This window comes from Oncorhynchus kisutch, unplaced genomic scaffold, assembly GCF_002021735.2.
Source record: "Oncorhynchus kisutch isolate 150728-3 unplaced genomic scaffold, Okis_V2 scaffold2723, whole genome shotgun sequence".
Classification (NCBI taxonomy): domain Eukaryota; kingdom Metazoa; phylum Chordata; class Actinopteri; order Salmoniformes; family Salmonidae; genus Oncorhynchus; species Oncorhynchus kisutch.
The window spans coordinates 1,896-24,347 of NW_022264668.1; the positions used below are offsets into that span (position 1 = coordinate 1,896).

General features: G+C 45.7%; 1 protein-coding gene across 1 annotated transcript; it reads left to right on the forward strand.

The window, feature by feature from the left end:
- Positions 1–18,886: 18,886 nt before the first annotated feature.
- LOC116370741 (pyroglutamylated RF-amide peptide receptor-like) lies at positions 18,887–20,559 on the forward strand (the record flags this gene model as incomplete). The annotated part of the gene is made up of 2 exons (XM_031819877.1): positions 18,887–19,389; positions 20,401–20,559. Coding segments are annotated over exons 1-2 (517 nt in total), but the record flags the coding sequence as incomplete, so codon positions are not given.
- Between the last annotated feature and the right edge of the window lie 1,893 nt (positions 20,560–22,452).

Sequence of the window (22,452 nt, forward strand, 5' to 3'; positions counted from 1 at the left end):
GCTCAATAATCTGAGTAAATTGTCTGAGTTATTTGATACTGTAACAACCATTCAAATCAAATGTTATTTTTCACATGCTCTGAATACAACAGGTTGTAGTAGACCTTACAGTGAAATACTGAATACAACAGGTGTAGGCCTTACAGTGAAATGCTGAATACAAACAGGGTGTAGTAGACCTTACAGTGAAAATACTGAATAAACAGGTGTAGGCCTTACAGTGAAATGCTGAATACAACAGGTGTAGGCCTTACAGTGAAATGCTTACCTACAAGCCCTTAACCAACAATGCAGTTTTAAAGAAAATAGAGTTGAGTAAAAAATAGATAAGTAAAATGTTTATTTAAAATAACAAAATGATTAAGAGCAGCAGTAAAATAAACAGTAGCAAGACTTTTTATACAGGGGGGTACTGGTACAGAGTCAATGTGGAGGCTATATACAGGGGGGTACTGGTACAGAGTCAATGTGGAGGCTATATAACAGGGGGTACCGGTACAGAGTCAATGTGGAGGCTATATACAGGGGGTACTGGTACAGAGTCAATGTGGAGGCTATATACAGGGGGGTACCGTATAGAGTCAATGTGGAGGCTATATCCAGGGGTACCGGTACAGAGTCAATGTGAGGGCTATATACAGGGGGTACTGGTACAGAGTCAATGTGGAGGCTATATACAGGGGGTACCGGTACAGAGTCAATGTGGAGGCTATATACAAGGGGGTACTGGTACAGAGTCAATGTTGGAGGCTATATACAGGGTATTACGGTACAGAGTCAATGTGGAGGCTATATACAGGGGGTACTGGTACAGAGTCAATGTGGAGGCTATATACAGGGGGGTACTGGTACAGAGTCAATGTGGAGGCTTATACAGGGGTTACAGCCGTGTGTCTCTAGTACCCCCTGCAGAGTCAATGTGGAGGCTATATACAGGGGGTACTGGTACAGAGTCAATGTGAGGGCTATATACAGGGGGTACTGGTAACAGAGTCCAATGTGGAGGCTATATACAGGGGTACCAGGTACAGAGTTCAATGTGGAGGCTATATACAGGGGGGTACCAGTACAGAGTCAATGTGGAGGCTATATACAGGGGGGTACCGGTACAGAGTCAATGGTGGGAGGGCTATAGATACCAGGGGGTACCGGTTACAGAGTCAATGTGGAGGCTATATACAGGGGGGGTGACCGGTATAGAGTCAATGTGGCAGGCTATATACAGGGGGGGTACCGGATTAATAGAGAGTCAATGTGGAGTCTTTATACAGTGTCGGGTACCGGTATAGAGTCAATGCTGGAGGCTTTATACAGGGGGGTACTTGGTGCAGAGTCAATGTGGAGGCTATATTACAGGGGGTACCGGTACAGAGTCATGTGGAGGCTATATCAGGGGGGTACTGGTACAGAGTCAATGTGGAGGCTATATACAGGGGGTACTGGTACAGAGTCAATGTGGAGGCTTTATACAGGGGTGACTGGTATAGAGTCAATGTGGAGGCTTATACAGGGGGTACTGGTGCAGAGTCAATGTGGAGGCTATATACAGGGGGGTACCGGTACAGAGTCAATGTGGAGGCTATATACAGGGGGTACTGGTACAGAGTCAATGTGGAGGCTATATACAGGGGGTACTGGTACAGAGTCAATGTGGAGGCTTTATACAGGGGGTACTGGTATAGAGTCAATGTGGAGGCTATATACAGGTGGTACTGGTATAGAGTCAATGTGGAGGCTTTCTACAGGGGGTACTGGTACAGAGTCAATGTGGAGGTTATATACAGGGGGTACGGTACAGAGTCAATGTGGAGCTATATACAGGGGGTACTGGTACAGAGTCAATGTGGAGGCTATATACAGGGGGTACTGGTGCAGAGTCAATGTGGAGGCTTTATACAGGTGGTACTGGTGTGCAGAGTCAATGTGGAGGCTATATACAGGGGGTACTGGTACAGAGTCAATGTGGAGGGCTATATACAGGGGGTACCGGTACAGAGTCAATGTGGAGGCTATATACAGGGGGTACTGGTACAGAGTCAATGTGGAGGCTTTATACAGGGGGTACTGGTATAGAGTCAATGTGGAGGCTATATACAGGTGGTACTGGTATAGAGTCAATGTGGAGGCTTTATACAGGGGGTACTGGTACAGAGTCAATGTGGAGGTTATATACAGGGGGTACCGGTACAGAGTCAATGTGGAGGCTATATACAGGGGGTACTGGTACAGAGTCAATGTGGAGGCTATATACAGGGGGTACTGGTACAGAGTCAATGTGGAGGCTATATACAGGGGTACTGGTACAGAGTCAATGTGGAGGCTTTATACAGGTGGTACCGGTATAGAGTCAATGTGGAGGCTTTATACAGGGGGTACTGGTGCAGAGTCAATGTGGAGGCTTTATACAGGTGGTACTGGTGCAGAGTCAATGTGGAGGCTATATACAGGGGTACTGGTACAGAGTCAATGTGGAGGCTATATACAGGGGGTACCAGTACAGAGTCAATGTGGAGGCTATATACAGGGGGTACTGGTACAGAGTCAATGTGGAGGCTATATACAGGGGGTACTGGTACAGAGTCAATGTGGAGGCTTTATACAGGGGGTACTGGTATAGAGTCAATGTGGAGGTATATACAGGTGGTACTGGTATAGAGTCAATGTGGAGGCTTTATACAGGGGTACTGGTACAGAGTCAATGTGGAGGTTATATACAGGGGGGTACCGGTACAGAGTCAATGTGGAGGCTATATACAGGGGGTACTGGTACAGAGTCAATGTGGAGGCTATATACAGGGGGTACTGGTACAGAGTCAATGTGGAGGCTATATACAGGGGGTACTGGTACAGAGTCAATGTGGAGGCTATATACAGGTGGTACTGGTACAGAGTCAATGTGGAGGCTTTATACAGGGGGTACTGGTACAGAGTCAATGTGGAGGCTTTATACAGGGGGGTACTGATACAGAGTCATGTGGAGGCTATATACTGGGGGTACCAGTACAGAGTCAATGTGGAGGCTATATACTGGGGGTACTGGTACAGAGTCAATGTGGAGGCTATATACAGGGGGTACTGGTACAGAGTCAATGTGGAGGCTTTATACAGGGGGTACTGGTACAGAGTCAATGTGGAGGCTATATACAGGGGTACCGGTACAGAGTCAATGTGGAGGCTATATACAGGGGGTACTGGTACAGAGTCAATGTGGAGGCTATATACAGGGGGTACTGGTACAGAGTCAATGTGGAGGCTATATACAGGGGGTACTGGTACAGAGTCAATGTGGAGGCTATATACAAGGGGTACCGGTACAGAGTTAATGTGGAGGCTATATACAGGGGGTACTGGTACAGAGTCAATGTGGAGGCTATATACAGGGGGTACCGGTACAGAGTCAATGTGGAGGCTTTATACAGGGGGTACTGGTACCGAGTTAATGTGGAGGCTATATACAGGGGGTACTGGTACCGAGTTAATGTGGGGGGGGGGGGCAGCGGTTAGTCCAGGTAATTGAGGTAATATGTACATGTAGGTAGAGTTAAAGTGACTATACATAGATAATTAACAGAGAGTAGCAGTAGGGTAAAGAGGAGGGGGGGACCATGCAAATAGTCTGGGTAGCTGTTTGATTAGCTGTTCAGGAGTCTTATGGCTTGTTGGTAGAAGCTGTATAGAAGCCTCTTGGTCCTAGACTTGGCGCTCCGGTACTGCTTGCCATGCGGTAGCAGAGAGAACAGTATATGTCTAGGGTGGCTGGAGTCTTTGACAATTTTTAGTGCCTTCCTCTGACAACGTCTGGCATAGAGGTCCTGGATGGCAGGAAGCTTGGCCCCAGTGATGTACTGGGCCATACTCATTACCCTCTGCAGTGCCTTGCAGTCGGAGGCCGAGCAGTTGCCATACCAGGCTGTGATGCAACCAGTCAGTCTCGATGGTGCAGCTGTAGAACTTTTTGAGGATCTGAGGACCCATGCAAAATCTTTTCAGTCTCCTGAGGGGGAATAGGCTTTGTTGTGCCCTCTTCACGACTGTCTTGGTGTGTTTGGAACATGATAGTTTGTTGGTGATTTGGACACCAAGGAACTTTAAGCCCTCAACCGGCTCCACTACAGCCACGTTGATGAGAATGGGGGCGTGCTCGGCCCTCCTTTTCCTGTAGTCCATGATCAGCTCCTTTGTATTGATCACGTTGAGTGAGGGATTGTTGTCCTGGCAACCATAACATCTGTGTTGCATCACAATGGCACATGACAATACAGATGAACTAGGATCAGATCATATTTAGAGATCCTATTAAATGACTATGTTTCATACTAACTACAATAACAACGTAAGGAAGGCTAACCGTTCTGATCACACTGGTCATTCGTGTCATCCTGGGGGAAGGTGTTGCTTAGTTTTCGGTGGGATTTCAGGTTGGACCTCAAACATCTCAGCCTCGCCAATCCTCTTTGGAAGAGAGAAGAATAAGCTTAGAGAGGAGAGGACCTGAGCATGTCAATTATATTGATGTACTATCCACACACAGTGCCTGGTGAAAGTCTACACACCCACAGACTTCACATGTTGCTGCCTTGAAGTGCAATTGAACACAAACAAATAATTATCTGCTTAAAAACGGCCGAATGAAGTGACAAAAACATTTTTGAATAATTTTAGTCATAAAGTTCCTAAATTGAGTTTTGTGAGATTTGTGTAACTGAGGATGTCATAAGTTACATGAGGGTGGAGTTTTGATTTCAACATATGCCCACATAGTCTAATCAAAGCTAGCAGTAATCAAATCATCTGGATCTCAGCTGCCCGGTGTGTTGTATTGTACGCTATCCAATCGCTCACCAGAATCAACCTATAACACGCCCATTTATTGACAGGCAGCCAAACTAACCATCAGCACGCAGCGCCTCACCCATCTACACACAATACCACATACTGACATCACAATACCCCATACTGACATCACAATACCCCATAATGACATCACAATACCCCATACTGACATCACAATACCCCATACTGACATCACAATACCCATACTGACATCACAATACCCCATACTGACATCACAATACCCCATACTGACATCACAATACCCCATACTGACATCACAATACCCCATAATGACATCACAATACCCCATACTGACATCACAATACCCCATACTGACATCACAATACCCCATACTGACATCACAATACCCCATACTGACATCACAATACCCCATAATGACATCACAATACCCCCATACTGACATCAACAATACCCCATACTGACATCACAATACCCCATACTGACATCACAATACCCCATACTGACATCACAATACCCCATACTGACATCACAATACCCATACTGACATCACAATACCCCATACTGACATCACAATACCCCATACTGACATCACAATACCCCATAATGACATCACAATAACCCCATACTGACATCACAATACCCCCATACTGACATCACAATACCCCCATACTGACATCACAATACCCCATAATGAAAAGGTTTTTTGCAACTTTACATAAGTATTCACATCCTTGAGTCAATACTTTATAGAAGCAATTTTGTCTGTGATTATAGCTTTGAGTCGTCTTGGGTATGTCTGTTTCAGCTTTGAGTCGTCTTGGGTATGTCTGTTTCAGCTTTGAGTCGTCTTGGGTATGTCTGTTTCAGCTTTGAGTAGTTTTGGGTATGTCTGTTTCAGCTTTGAGTCGTCTGGGTATGTCTGTTTCAGCTTTGAGTCGTCTTGGGTATGTCTGTTTCAGCTTTGCACATCTGGATTTGGGGATTTTCTCCAATTCTTCCTTGCATATTTTCTCAAGCTCTGTTAAGTTACATTGGTAGCGGCGGTGAACAGCAATCTTCAAGTCTTCCCACAGATTTTCAATGGGATTCAGCCACTCAAGGACTTTCACATTATTGTTCTGAAGTCATTCCAGCGTTGCTTTGGCTGTATGCTTGAGGTCATTGTCCTGACGGAACGTAAATCTTTGCCCCAGTCTAAGGTTGTTTGCACGCTGAAGCAGATTCTCAACTAAGATTTGCCTGTATTTGGCTCCATTCATTGTTCCCTCTGTCCTTACCAGTCTCCCAGTCCCTGCCGCCGAAAAGCGTCCCCATAGCATGATGCTGCCACCACCATACTTCACAGTAGGGATGGTGTTAGATGGATGATGAGCTGTGCCTGGTTTTCGTCAGATATAGCGCTTTGCGTTCAGACCAAAGAGTTACATTTAGTCTCATCAGGCCACAGAATCTTTTGCCTTTATGAGCTTTTTTGCAAACTCTGCTGTCATGTACCTTTTTTTACAAACTCCAGGCTTGCTGCCATGTACCTTTTTTACAAACTCCAGGTGTGCTGTCATGTACCTTTTTTACAAACTCCAGGCGTGCTGTCATGTGCCTTTTTTACAAACTCCAGGCGCGCTGTCATGTGCCTTTTTTACAAACTCCAGGCGTGCTGTCATGTGCCTTTTTCTCAGGAGTGGCTTCCATCTGACCACTCTTTTTTTACAAACTCCAGGCGTGCTGTCATGTGCCTTTTTTACAAACTCAGGCGTGCTGTCATGTGCCTTTTTTACAAACTCCAGGCGTGCTGTCATGTGCCTTTTTCTCAGGAGTGGCTTCCATCTGACCACTCTTTTTTTACAAACTCCAGGCGTGCTGTCATGTGCCTTTTTTACAAACTCCAGGCGTGCTGTCATGTGCCTTTTCTACAAACTCCAGGCGTGCTGTCATGTGCCTTTTTTGCAAACTCCAGGCGTGCTGTCGTGTGCCTTTTTCTCAGGAGTGGCTTCCATCTGACCACTCTTTTTTTACAAACTCCAGGCGTGCTGTCATGTACCTTTTTTACAAACTCCAGGCGTGCTGTCATGTGCCTTTTTTACAAACTCCAGGCGTGCTGTCATGTGCCTTTTTTGCAAACTCCAGGCGTGCTGTCATGTGCCTTTTTCTCAGGAGTGGCTTCCATCTGACCACTCTTTTTTTACAAACTCCAGGCGTGCTGTCATGTGCCTTTTTTACAAACTCCAGGCGTGCTGTCATGTGCCTTTTTTACAAACTCCAGGCGTGCTGTCGTGTGCCTTTTTTGCAAACTCCAGGCGTGCTGTCATGTGCCTTTTTCTCAGGAGTGGCTTCCATCTGACCACTCTTTTTTTACAAACTCCAGGCGTGCTGTCATGTGCCTTTTTTACAAACTCCAGGCGTGCTGTCATGTACCTTTTTTTTTTACAAACTCCAGGCTTGCTGTCATGTACCTTTTTACAAACTCCAGGTGTGCTGTCATGTACCTTTTTACAAACTCCAGGCGTGCTGTCATGTGCCTTTTTTACAAACTCCAGGCGTGCTGTTATGTGCCTTTTTTACCAACTCCAGGCGTGCTGTCATGTGCCTTTTTCTCAGGAGTGGCTTCCATCTGACCACTCTTTTTTTACAAACTCCAGGCGTGCTGTCATGTACCTTTTTTACAAACTCCAGGCGTGCTGTCATGTGCCTTTTTTACAAACTCCAGGCGTGTGGTCATGTGCCTTTTTTGCAAACTCCAGGCGTGCTGTCATGTGCCTTTTTTACAAACTCCAGGCGTGCTGTCATGTGCCTTTTTTACAAACTCCAGGCGTGCTGTCATGTGCCTTTTCTCAGGAGTGGCTTCCATCTGACCACTCTTTTTTTACAAACTCCAGGCGTGCTGTCATGTGCCTTTTTTGCAAACTCCAGGCGTGCTGTCGTGTGCCTTTTTCTCAGGAGTGGCTTCCATCTGACCACTCTTTTTTTACAAACTCCAGGCGTGCTGTCATGTACCTTTTTTACAAACTCCAGGCGTGCTGTCATGTGCCTTTTTTTTTAACTCCAGGCGTGCTGTCATGTGCCTTTTTTGCAAACTCCAGGCGTGCTGTCATGTGCCTTTTCTCAGGAGTGGCTTCCATCTGACCACTCTTTTTTTACAACTCCAGGCGTGCTGTCATGTGCCTTTTTTACAAACTCCAGGCGTGCTGTCATGTGCCTTTTTTACAAACTCCAGGCGTGCTGTCATGTGCCTTTTTTACAAACTCCAGGCGTGCTGTCATGTGCCTTTTTCTCAGGAGTGGCTTCCATCTGACCACTCTTTTTTTACAAACTCCAGGCGTGCTGTCATGTGCCTTTTTTACAAACTCCAGGCGTGCTGTCATGTGCCTTTTTTACAAACTCCAGGCGTGCTGTCATGTGCCTTTTTTACAAACTCCAGGCGTGCTGTCATGTACCTTTTTCTCAGGAGTGGCTTCCATCTGGCCACTCTCCCATAAAGCCCAGATGGGTGAAAGGCTGTAGAGACTGTTGTCCTTCTGGAAGCTTCTCCCATCTCAGCCAAATAACTCTTTAGTTCTGTCAGAGTAGTCAGTTGGTTCTTGGTCACTTCCCTGACCAAGGTCCTTCTTGTCCGGTTGCTCAGTTTGGTTGGATGGCCATCTCTAAGCAGTCTGGGTAGTTTGGTTGGATGGCCATCTCTAAGCAGTCTGGGTAGTTTGGTTGGATGGCCATCTCTAAGCAGTCTGGATAGTTTGGTTAGATGGCCATCTCTAAGCAGTCTGGGTAGTTTGGTTGGATGGCCATCTCTAAGCAGTCTGGATAGTTTGGTTGGATGGCCATCTCTAAGCAGTCTGGATAGTTTGGTTAGATGGCCATCTCTATGCAGTCTGGGTAGTTTGGTTGGATGGCCATCTCTAAGCAGTCTGGATAGTTTGGTTAGATGGCCATCTCTATGCAGTCTGGGTAGTTTGGTTGGATGGCCATCTCTACGCAGTCTGGATAGTTCCATATGTTTGCAAATGTCCAATAATGGAGACTGTGTTCTTGGAACGTTCACCACTCAATCAATCGTTTTATAGCCTTCCCCAAATATGCAGTGCTATGAAAAAGTACTTGCCCCATTTCTGATTTTCTCAATTTTTGCACATGTTTTATACTGAATGTTATCAAACCTTCAACCAAAACCTAATATGAGATAAAGGGAAGCTGAATGAATGCAGTGTTAACCACCACCACGCTTGACAGTTGATATGCGGTTCTTACAGTGGAATGCAGTGTTAACCACCACCACGCATGACAGTTGATATGAGGTTCTTACAGTGGAATGCAGTGTTAACCACCACCACGCTTGACAGTTGATATGAGGTTCTTACAGTGGAATGCAGTGTTAACCACCACCACGCTTGACAGTTGATATGAGGTTCTAAACAGTGGAATGCAGTGTTAACCACCACCACGCTTGACAGTTGATATGAGGTTCTAAACAGTGGAATGCAGTGTTAACCACCACCACGCTTGACAGTTGATATGAGGTTCTAAACAGTGGAATGCAGTGTTAACCACCACCACGCTTGACAGTTGATATGAGGTTCTAAACAGTGGAATGCAGTGTTAACCACCACCACGCTTGACAGTTGATATGAGGTTCTTACAGTGGAATGCAGTGTTAACCACCACCACGCTTGACAGTTGATATGAGGTTCTAAACAGTGGAATGCAGTGTTAACCACCACCATGCTTGACAGTTGATATGAGGTTCTTACAGTGGAATGCAGTGTTAACCACCACCACGCTTGACAGTTGATATGAGGTTCTAAACAGTGGAATGCAGTGTTAACCACCACCACGCTTGACAGTTGATATGAGGTTCTTACAGTGGAATGCAGTGTTAACCACCACCACGCATGACAGTTGATATGAGGTTCTTACAGTGGAATGCAGTGGTTAACCACCACCACGCTTGACAGTTGATATGAGGTTCTAAACAGTGGAATGCAGTGTTAACCACCACCACACTTGACAGTTGATATGAGGTTCTAAACAGTGGAATGCAGTGTTAACCACCACCACGCTTGACAGTTGATATGAGGTTCTTACAGTGGAATGCAGTGTTAACCACCACCACGCTTGACAGTTGATATGAGGTTCTAAACAGTGGAATGCAGTGTTAACCACCACCACGCTTGACAGTTGATATGAGGTTCTTACAGTGGAATGCAGGTTAACCACCACCACGCTTGACAGTTGATATGAGGCTCTAAACAGTGGAATGCAGTGTTAACCACCACCACGCTTGACAGTTGATATGAGGTTCTTACAGTGGAATGCAGTGTTAACCACCACCACGCTTGACAGTTGATATGAGGTTCTTACAGTGGAATGCAGTGTTAACCACCACCACGCTTGACAGTTGATATGAGGTTCTAAACAGTGGAATGCAGTGGTCCAAGATAGTATCCTCAGTAGCTACTGCAGAGGAGCCCAGTCTCAGAGAACAAAACAGGATCATACCTGGAAGAGCAGAGAGAGAGACAAGAGTGGTTAGTGAAACAGCAGTTTAAATACCCTGAGCCCAGGTGACTCCAATCACTAACGACCCTCCTCTGCCTGCAGGAGGAACCGCCCCTGCACTGCAGAGGAGGAGCCGTGACAGTCTCCTTAGCCAGAGAGAGATGTTCTTTAATTAAGGACCCTATTCTCCCCTAGTAGTTCAATAACCTGGTCTGTTGAGGTAACGAGTTCCTTACACTGTTCACCCAATGTATAAATCAGTCAATTCTTCCTCTAAAACTATTGTAAACATGTCACATAGCTCTCACATGTCATGGCTTTACTGGCCATCTCCGGATCTGTCTCCAAAACAGAGGAGTCTGAAGTGCTTATGCCAAGGTCCAGCGGTTCTGGCTACAAGAGCCAACCGTATCGCCACTTCAAACACTCCGCTACCTACTTCCTGCTCACGTGAATATAGGGAATAGGGTGCCATTTGGGATGCATTAAAAATGTATTTTGAAGTATGAAAGTGCTTTAGAGGGCAGACCAGAGAGTCACAGCTACACTTGAAGCTCCCCGTGCAGGGCTTCAAATAGAGAAGTCTGGAAAAACATTGACATTTTGTTCCATTTCTAAAATGCCAGGGTGGAATATGAGATACCATCAATAGCTGAGTCAGGGAACCCCTTTCCATTTGCTGTGTGTGTACGTTTCCTCTTCGTAGCATCAATATACATTGGGGGGGAAATAAAGCTATATAATTACAATAGATCTTTTTTGAATTGCAGAGGTGTGAGGTCGTTCTTGGGTGAGAACAATTTCATTAATAATCTTCTAGACTTGTTCTCACCCAACTAACGCTCCTGCCTCCACCATAGAAGAAGTGAGGACAATTTAAATAATAATCTTCTAGACTTGTTCTCACCCAACTAACACTCCTGCCTCCACCATAGAAGAAGAAATGTTGTAGCTTTAACATATGAGATGTGAAAAGGCAACATTTCATTCTGAAGTCGGATTGTATTTTCTCTCATTTCAGCTCAAATAATGGCTGCCATTGAAATCAATACATTTTGCATCGTTTTTTACAGTGGTTGAGAGTCATATTTCTTTGCATACTTTCCGTAGTAGCATGCAACGATGCGTGCTTCAAAATACGTACAAACTGAGCACGCAATTCGAAAAGTGTCCTCTGTGCTCCGTTTTGCATACTTCCATGTGGACTCATACTCCAGCCTCCCATGCTCCAATTTGTGTGAGCATGGTAGTACGCATTTTGAGAAACACCCTATGTCACGGAAAGAGCAGGTGTTCTTAGTGTATTGTCCTACTCAGTGTGTAAACCAATAGTAAATCAAGCCCTTACAAACAATCAGTAAGGTAAAGAATTATAATACAACTAAATTAGCTCTCTGAGATCCCTGTTGTCATCCAAACCAACCTGGTGTTAACGTGGCACCCCAGTCTCCTTTAAACACCTGATTTACTTAACAAAAGGTACATTTCATTAGGTGTTCCAGGTCTCCTCATGACATGGCACCAGTCTCCTGTGTCACCTGATTTACTTAACAAAAGGTACATGTCATTCGGTGTTCCAGGTTACCTCATGACATCACAAGTAGGGGAGGGGCCTTTCCTCTTGGTTTCTCTATTGTTCCTCAGGAAGGGGGGAGAATGATGACATCACAATGTCACCATCAGACCTACCCCTTGAAGCTTGCAGTTGTGTCTAAAAAAAATGGCATATATTTCTAGCCTTTAGTGTGTGAACATGGCTGTTTTTATACCGGAAGGACGTCTTTAAGTGTTTGTTTTCTCCATGCCCGGCTGGAGGTAGTCAGTATCCTCCCTGTATGTCGCCCTCACCCAACTTCTGCTGCTGCCGGCTGGGTGAGATGCTGTCTTCCATGGCCTGTTGAATCAACCTCATCACCACCAGGCCATCCTATTTCCTATATAGTGCACTACTTTTGGCCGTGACCCATATGGTCTCTGGTCAAAAGTAGTGCTCTATATAGGGAATAGGGTGCCAGTTAAGGTTACAAGTCATTTGGAACACATCCTTATATTCACAACTGAAATGAAAAGAGATCCACTATGGTTACAAGACAAAGAACCTTATTTGGAACTATATAGATGTCACATCCTGTTCTGTTTTACCTATCCTGTGCTTGTCTCCACCCCCCCCCCAGGTGTCTCCACCCCCCCCAGGTGTCTACACCCCCCACCAGGTGTCTACACCCCCCCCCCAGGTGTCTCCACCCCCCCCAAGGTGTCTCCACCCCCCACCAGGTGTCTCCACCCCCCACCAGGTGTCTCCACCCCCCCCAAGGTGTCTCCACCCCCCACCAGGTGTCTCCACCCCCCCCAACCAGGTGTCTCCACCCCCCACCAGGTGTCTCCAACCCCCACCAGGTGTCTCCACCCCCCACCAGGTGTCTCCACCCCCCACCAGGTGTCTCCACCCCCCCCACCAGGTGTCTCTGCCCCCCAATCAAGGTGCCTCCGCCCCCGCCACTAGGTGTCTCCACCCCCCCACCAGGTGTCTCCACCCCCCCACCAGGTGTCTCCACCCCCCCACCAGGTGTCTCCACCACCCACCGGTGTCTCCGCCCCCCACCAGGTGTTCTCCACCCCCCACCAGGTGTCTCCGCCCCCCACCAGGTGTCTCCGCCCCCCCCACCAGGTGTCTCCGCCCCCACCAGGTGTCTCCACCCCCCCACCAGGTGTCTCCACCACCCACCAGGTGTCTCCGCCCCCCACCAGGTGTCTCCGCCCCCAACCAGGTGTCTCTGCCCCCCACCACGGTTGTCTCCACCCCCCCACCAGGTGTCTCCACCCCCCACCAGGTGTCTCCACCCCCACCAGGTGTCTCCGCCCCTCCTCCGCCCCCCCCAGGTGTCTCCGCCCCCACCAGGTGTCTCTGCCCCCCACCAGGTGTCTCTGCCCCCCACCAGGTGTCTCCACCCCCCACCAAGGTGTCTCCACCCCCCACCAGGTGTCTCCACCCCCCACCAGGTTTCTCCACCCCCCACCAGGTGTCTCCACCCCCCACCAGGTGTCTCCGCCCCCCCCAGGTGTCTCCACCCCCACCAGGTGTCTCCGCCCCCCCCAGGTGTCTCCGCCCCCCACCAGGTGTCTCAAACCCCCCACCAGGTGTCTCCACCCCCACCGGGTGTCTCAACCCCCCACCAGGTGTCTCCACCCCCCACCAGGTGTCTCAACCCCCCACCAGGTGTCTCCACCCCCACCAGGTGTCTCAACCCCCACCAGGTGTCTCCGCCCCCCCCAGGTGTCTCCGCCCCCCACCAGGTGTATCCACCCCCCACCAGGTGTCTCCGCTCCCCTGTTTATTTATACCTGCATCTTCTGTTTGTGTGTTGCCAGTTTGTCTTGTTTGTCAGGTCGTTCCAGCTTGTTTCCTGTGTTTCCCTGCTATCTAGTTTTTTTGTTTCACCTGAGCGGCAGGCAGACCCTGAGCCTGCCTGCCGTCCAGTACCTGTCGGGCTCTGATCTGGTTATGAACCTCTGCCTGGGTCCCTGTGTTATAATAAATGATCTGAGAACTGAATCCTCCGCCTCCTGTGTCTGCATCTGGGTTCATGTTATCCTGAGTCGTAATAACAGAACCATTTATTTTATAACACTTATTCATTCTCAAGCAGACAAAACACGGACAAGATCATCAAACATTATATTTCAGCAAGAGCTCCTGTCGAAATAAAGCAGAGAACAATCCCAAGATAAAACTATTTTTGATGCTTTTTCTTTTATTATCCAGATCTTATAACTCTTTTTTTCCTGGCTTCTGATAACAGAGCTTTAAAGCAAAGAGTAAAAGTGCATCGGTAATGAAATCCCTCTTAATCCTGTTTTATACGTGTCATTTAAACAGATATCATCTATGAGTTTCTGTTTATCCAACAATGGAGGCTTTGCAATTCAAATGAGCCTTGTGCTTAGATAAGTGTTTATCAACCGCATGCGCTGGCGAGGCAGTATGCATTCACCAGTACGGAGATGTTTGCATTCACTACTACATCAGCTGATGTCTCGAAGTGCTGTACAGAAACCCAGCCTAAAACCCCAAACAGCAAGCAATGCAGGTGTAAGAAGCACGGTGGCTAGGAAAATCTCCCTAGAAAGGCCAGAACCTAGGAAGAACCTAGAGAGGAACCAGGCTATGAGGGGTGGCCAGTCCTCTTCAGGCTGTGCCGAGTGGAGATAACGGAACATGGCCAAGATTTTTTAAATGTTCATAGATGACCAGCATGGTCAAATAATAATAATCACAGTGGTTGTCGAGGGTACAACAGGTCAGCACCTCAAGAGTAAATGTTAGTTGGTTTTTCATAGCTGATTATTCAGAGTATCACTACTGCTCCTGCTGTCTCTAGAGAGTTGGAAAACAGCAGGTCTGGGACAGGTAGCACGTCCGGTAAACAGGTCAGGGTTCCATAGCCGTAGGCAGAACAGTTGAAACTGGAGCAGCAGCACGGCCAGGTGGACTGGGGACAGCAAGGAGTCATCATGCCAGGTAGTCCTGAGGCATGGTCCTAGAGCTCAGGTCCTCTGAGTGAGAGACAGAGAAAGAGAAGAGAGAAAGCGAGAGAGAATTAGAGGGAGCATACTTAAATTCACACAGGACACCGGATAAGACAGGAGAAATACTGCAGATATAACAGACTGACCCTAGCCTCCCGACACATAAACTACTGTAGCATAAATACTGGAGGCTGAGACAGAAGGGGTCGGGAGACACTGTGGCCCCGTCCGACGATAGAGGGCTCTACTTCATTACTGTCTATGTGAGCTCTTAGAGGCTCTACTTCATTACTGTCTATGTGAGCTCTTAGAGGTTCTTATTCATTACTGTCTATGTGAGGTCTTAGAGGCTCTACTTCATTACTGTCTATGTGAGCTCTTAGAGGTTCTTATTCATTACTGTCTATGTGAGGTCTTAGAGGCTCTACTTCATTACTATCTATGTGAGGTCTTAGAGGCTCTACTTCATTACTGTCTATGTGAGTTCTTAGAGGCTCTACTTCATTACTGTCTATGTGAGTCCTTAGAGGCTCTACTTCATTACTGTCTATGTGCGGTCTTAGAGGCTCTACTTCATTACTGTCTTTGTGAGGTCTTAGAGGCTCTACTTCATTACTGTCTATGTGAGCTCTTAGAGTTCTTATTCATTACTGTCTATGTGAGGTCTTAGAGGCTCTACTTCATTACTGTCTATGTGAGCTCTTAGAGGTTCTTATTCATTACTGTCTATGTGAGGTCTTAGAGGTTCTTATTCATTACTGTCTATGTGAGGTCTTAGAGGTTCTACTTCATTACTATCTATGTGAGGTCTTAGAGGCTCTACTTAATTACTGTCTATGTGAGGTCTTAGAGGCTCTACTTCATTACTGTCTATGGGAGCTCTAGAGGTTCTACTTCATTACTATCTATGTGAGGTCTTAGAGGTTCTGTCTATGTGAGGTCTTAGAGGTTCCTGTCTATGTGAGGTCTTAGAGGCTCTACTTCATTACTGTCTATGGGAGCTCTTAGAGGTTCTACTTCATTACTGTCTATGTGAGGTCTTAGAGGTTCTTCTTCATGTGTGAGGGAATCAAAGGGCTTCCCTGAAGGAAGAGAGAGGTAGCGTCAGATCGTCAGTGGAGAAAGAACCATGTGAGTCCCCCTGCTGGGACCAAAGGTACTATGATAGAATATGTGCCATTATTATCTGCTTTATTTCCAAAGCCGCTCCCAGTCATGCGTACACAGATTCATTTGGCCGGCCCCCACGGGAACGTTCCCACAATCCGGGGTTGCAAGCGCCACGCTCTACCGACTGAGCCATACAGGACCACAAAGAACACATACCATCAGAGGAAGCCACAGGAAGTCACAGGAAGCCACAGGAAGTCACAGGGAGCCACAGGGAAGATACATACTCCTACTCACTAGTACTGACCACACCAGATTAAACAGCCTTTTGATGTATGGTGTTACTGCTACAGATGATAGACTAACCGGTTACCGGCCCGGAAAACAAGTCAAGTACTTCTCAACAACGTTTTATAAACCCAGTTAGTGGTAATGAAAGGCAGGTTTTGACACGCTGCGTGTCCATCAAAAGTTATATTATTGATATCGAAGTTCAACAGACTTATAATTGCATAACCTATAACCATTGGCCTTTTCAAGGATACCTGTGTAATCACGTACAAAATGAAAAAATAAAACAGGCCATCATCTGATACAAGTTGTAATTTAATCTTTTTCTTTATCTCCTAGCAACATGTCTTGCCACACACTGAATGTTTCAACGTGGCCTTCCTCAGTGTGTGGGTAACTGTATAGTTCTCATTTGATTTAACCTCTGTTTAGGCAGGGGGGGAGTCCCTAATGAGAAGAGCCTTAGCCTTGATACCTCAGCTTGGTGTGAAGCTATTCCAATTTCAAAGTAGTTTCTTCAGATGCTAAGGAACACATGACATGTTAATCAGGAGTCATGTGTTGTTATGGTATACAGAGCGTTGTTGGTGGCAACAGATTAACAATTAACCAATGGCAAGGTACCTTTTTGTGGAAATTAAAACACAATGACCTACACCATTGACAGTAACATTGAATAAACATATCATGATTTTGACAGCTAGAGAACTAACAGTTTAAAAGGCCAGACACTCTCATTTAGTCCAGGATTCAATCCGATCCCGCTTGTAGACAATTAGTAGGCAACGCCTACTCCCAATTGGTCCAAATCACACGATGCACACCGATGATTGCATGGTAAACACTGATCTCCAGCAGCTCGCTCCCGGAGATCAGTGTTTACCATGACATCATCGGTGTGCATTGTGTGAGTTTGACCAATTGGGAGTATTAATTTCCTACTAATTGTATACTAATTGGTTGATGATGTCATTGGCCGCATGTTGGGGAACCATGGTCTACATCCTCCCTACAGTTTACAATCGTCTCCACAGTCTACAGCATGTTTCAGCCCCCCGACCATCCGCTCAAGAACAAAATCGGCCCGCGGCTGAATCTAGTTGATGATCACTGGTCTACAGCCTCTCAAGAGTCTTCAGCCTCCTACAGTCTTCAGCTTCCCCGCAATCTACAGCCTCGCCACAATCTACAGCCTCCTCTCCACAATCTACAGCCTCTCCACAATCTACAGCCTCTCCACAATCTACAGCCTCTCCACAATCTACAGCCTCTCCACAATCTTCAGCTTCCCACAATCTACAGCCTCCCAAAATGTTCAGCTTCCCACAATCTACAGCCTCTCACTTAGGGTCCAATGGTTTCCATGTTGCTAGGATACTCAGCTCTCAACACAGCCTCTCTCTTAGGGTCCAATGCTTCCATGTCGCTAGGAGACTCACGCTCCCAACACAGCCTCTCACTTAGGGTCCAATGTTTCCCATGTTGCTAGGATACTCAGCTCCCAACACAGCCTCTCACTTAGGGTCCAATGTGTCCCATGTTGCTAGGAGACTCAGCTCTCAACACAGCCTCTCACTTAGGGTCCAATGCTTCCCATGTTGCTAGGATACTCAGCTCCCAACACAGCCTCTCACTTAGGGTCCAATGCTTCCCATTATGCTAGGAGACTCAGCTCTCAACACAGCCTCTCACTTAGGGTCCAATGCTTCCCATGTTGCTAGGATACTCAGCTCCCAACACAGCCTCTCACTTAGGGTCCAATGCTTCCCATGTTGCTAGGATACTCAGCTCCCAACACAGCCTCTCACTTAGGGTCCAATGCTTCCCATGTTGCTAGGTCACTCAGCTCCCAACACAGCCTCTCACTTAGGGTCCAATGCTTTCCCTGTTGCTAGGTCACTCAGCTCCCAACACAGCCTCTCACTTAGGGTCCAATGCTTCCCATGTTGCTAGGAGACTCATCCTTAAATCATCCTTAATAAACAATGGGGAACTTGCACCCAATACATAAATCCATATATATGTTGAGTCCAAGTGTAATGTTCATGCAGGCTGTACTTGAAAAGTACTATAGATAAATACAACAAAACATTGATTGAAAGACGGGACCCTTGTCAGAATCCCATAACAGTTCTGAGGTAGGACTGTATAATAGAATTCACAGCCATCTGTTTGTAAAGGAAGTGTGTTGTGTGGGAACAGCACATCTCCGAAAGGCACTGTGCACAAAAACAAATGACTATGTAACTAACTCGAGTAGATGCAATGATGAGACAAGTTGATTGTCTCCTCCTCTATATGAGTTCAGGAAATTGAACACAAGGATCAAAAACCAGGAATTAACCTTTTCATGAGACCTCAATCTTGTATAGGCTATGATGAAAAGCACACAATCACACAAACAAAAATATGAATCTGTTTCCATAAAGCTGTGTGTGTGTGTGTGTGTGTGTGTGTGTGTGTGTGTTCCTTCTGTCTTTTGAGGACTGGAATGACAGCTAATTGGGTGTTCCACCCCTTGATGGACAGAGGTTATAAGCCCACAGCAACAACAGCAGACTAACAGCGTGCGGTATAGGCTAGAAGTGTCACTCAGGCACGTTCCTCTTGCCTCTGGACACGGGAGAAATGCACTATCTAGCCGCAGCACAGTGGAAATATGGTTTTTTGGAGGAGCGCACCAGTGCGCACTGCTTGGAGTAGCCTAATCAGCCACACATGTATAACACACACGTTTCGGGCGGGAAAATACATCTGTCTGTAGTGGCTATACTACTGGAATTTACATAAAATCCTAGAAAATGACAACGGCAACAGAAATGGGGTCCACGAAAATAACACCCGAGGTTCTGCAAGAGATGCTACAACATTACAATTTAACGCGACAAGAGTTCATCGAGTCTTACAACATACAGCCGCTTGTCTACGTCCCTGAGTTGCCGTTGGGCGCTAAGACTACTTTCGTCATCATGTATGCTATCATATTTGTCCTGGCTTTGATTGGGAACAGTTTGGTTGTCTACATAGTGGTGCGTAAAAGAGCTATACAGACCTCCACTAATATCTTCATCTGTTCTCTGGCGGTGAGCGATCTTCTTATCACATTCTTCTGTATCCCGTTCACCTTGTTGCAGAACATCTCCTCGGAATGGCTCGGAGGTGAGTTCCTATGTTCCATGATTCCATCAACAGCTGTCTGCTCTGCACGGAATGTCTACTGGTTGAATTAACATGATTTCCGCGTCGTTTCAATGAAATTACATTATATTAAAGTGGAATTAGACGTTGGATTGATTTATGTGCCCAGTGGGGTGTCTACTGTCATTGATAGTTTGAATAAACTTTAGAAGCCTATATGTAATCGTTGTTTTGTTTTTCATCCTATAATAATATGGATGTGCATTCAATTTGGCAGTAGTTTACGAATATTATAATCTGAGCCTTGACACTCATTGATTTATGAACGGGTTGTGTTTGCAGAGCGTTTTTTTTATAATTTCAAGAGAATCTCAGTGTATTATTGCCTTCTGGTGCCTTCTACAGTTTAATGAAATTGATGGATGTGGGTCACTCAACCCATCAGTCAAAATGTTGACGTTAAAAACCAACCAACATGGGAGGTAATAGGCTACAGAGCAGTGCCTTACAGAATATTTTATTTCCATAGTTGTTGTCTAAGTAAACAGTTTTTAATCGATGTTCTGGTTTGCCGGACATTAGGGTTTATAGGTGGCTTGAGAGTTATTTCACCTTTTTCAATATTTCACACAAGATTTAGAGAAAGCAATATCACATTCGTTTTGTGATAAAGGTTATTCTGTGAATTGTCACAAAATAGCCTCTTTTGTTTGAATGGGTGAGGATCAGCCTTCTAGGGGACTATACATCGAAGCCAGGGGATTTAGGAGTGAAGGTTACCAACACACGAATTTCCCCATGCAGTTATATAACGAGAGCCATACCGGCTGCAGTACACAGGCAGCTCAATTATGATATGTTGCCCAATTCTTGACAAAAGAGCTGATTTGAGTGGTCAAAATACCAATTAGTGAGAAAAGATCGGAATTGGTCTGTGTAATCGCAGCCAATGAGAGAGCGCATGGAGAAACTTCTGCTTGTTCCATGTACAGTGTTTTTTTGAGTGACACTTCTAACCCCTTCTCTTCATAGGTGTTCTCATCTGCAAGACGATTCCTTTTGTTCAGACTATGGCCATAGTGACGGGGATTCTCACAATGACCTGCATCGCTGTGGAGAGGTACCAGGGAATTGTCTACCCCTTGAAAATGAGGAGGCAGTACACTCCGAAAAGAGCGTACAAGATGCTTGGTATGCTTTTAAAAATAAACACTCCTTCTGCTTTTGTGTTAATGGTGTATGTCAGTGAGGACAGAGAAGGAAGGGTGGGGAAGAGGAGAAATGAGTGAGGAGAGTGGGAGAAGAGGAGAGTGGGAGAAGAGGAGAGTGGGAGAAGAGGAGAGTGGGAGAAGAAGAGAGGACACTAGGTCACTAGGTACAGACGTTGTGAGAGGCTAGTAAGATGAAAGATGATAAAAGATGGAGATTTTTTTTAAATTGAATTGGATAGTAGCCTATGAGAGTTCTTCAGTTATGGTTGAATGTCTTTCATAATATACAAAAAAAGTGGAGTATGGTGTGTAGATAAGTGGGGAAAAAACTCATAAAGCTCCGAGGCACTGACAACAAAAAGAGAAAAAAATGGCTTGACCTGACCTCCATCTTTTATCTTCTTTATCTTTTATCATCTTTCATCTTACTATCCTCTCACAATGGTAGTGAAATTAACATGAATAAATTCTCTGGCAACAGCTTTGGTGTACATTTCTGCAGTCAGCATGCCAATGGCATGCTCCTAAACTTGATACATCTGTGGCATTGTGTTGTGTGACAAAACTCCACATTTTAGAGTGGCCTTCTATTATCCTCAGCACAAGGTGCACCTGTGTAATGATGTGGTTGTTTAGAAGAAGCTGTTTAATCAGCTTCTTGATATGCCACACCTGTCAGGTGGATGGATTATCTTGGCAAAGGAGAAATGCTAACTAGCTGGGATGTAAACAAATGTGTACACAATTTGAGAGAAATTCCCTTTTTGTGTGTATGGAACATTGCTGGGATCTTTGTTTGTATTTTTGTTCAGTGTGTATAGGAGATAGGTCTCGTACCAAATGGCACCCTAACTCTAACCAAACACTATAGCATGATGCTAGACTTGTGTGTTGAATTCATATGTTAAACATACAGGAGAGGAACATTCTATTCCAGCTGCCCAATCGATATACAGGATAGGAACATTCTATTCCAGCTGCCCAATAGATATACAGGATAGGAACATTCTATTCCAGCTGCCAATAGACATACAGGATAGGAACATTCTATGCCAGCTACCCAATAGAAATACAGGATAGGAACATTCTATTCCAGCTGCCCAATAGACATACAGGATAGGAACATTCTATTCCAGCTACCCAATAGATATACAGGATAGGAACATTCTATTCAGCTGCCCAATCGATATACAGGATAGGAACATTCTATTCCAGCTACCCAATAGAAATACAGGATAGCGTATTGCAACAAATTCATTGTAATACACAGCTAAAATCTATTAATTAAAAATATGATAATGGTAACATTTACACACACATAAAGGTACAAATGTGAAAAATTGGTGGATCCAGAGTTTTGGAAAGAAACTCTTCATATGTGTACAGTATATGATGTATTACTTGTGGTATTGTGAGGAAGTCATTGTATTGAGACGTGTCTTCTTTGTGCAGGACTTGTATGGAGTGCATCAGTGGTTGTGGGATCCCCAATGCTGTTCGTACAGCAACTAGAGGTGTGTATGTCAAGCCCCTCCCATCACAGCTACTGTAGCTTCAAACCAAATCCAAAACGTTTACAGTAAACATCCTGGCACCAAAGAAGCTGACCAGACCTGACTTAACCAGACCTGACTTAACCAGACCTAACTTAACCAGACCTAACTTAACCAGACCTGACTTAACCAGAGATAACTTAACCAGACCTAACTTAACCAGACCTAACTTAACCGGCTTAACTTAACCAGACCTAACTTAACCAGACCTAACTTAACCAGACCTAACTAACCAGACCTGACTTACCAGACCTGACTTAACCAGACCTAACTTAACCAGACCTAACTTAACCAGACCTGAACTAACCAGACCTGACTTA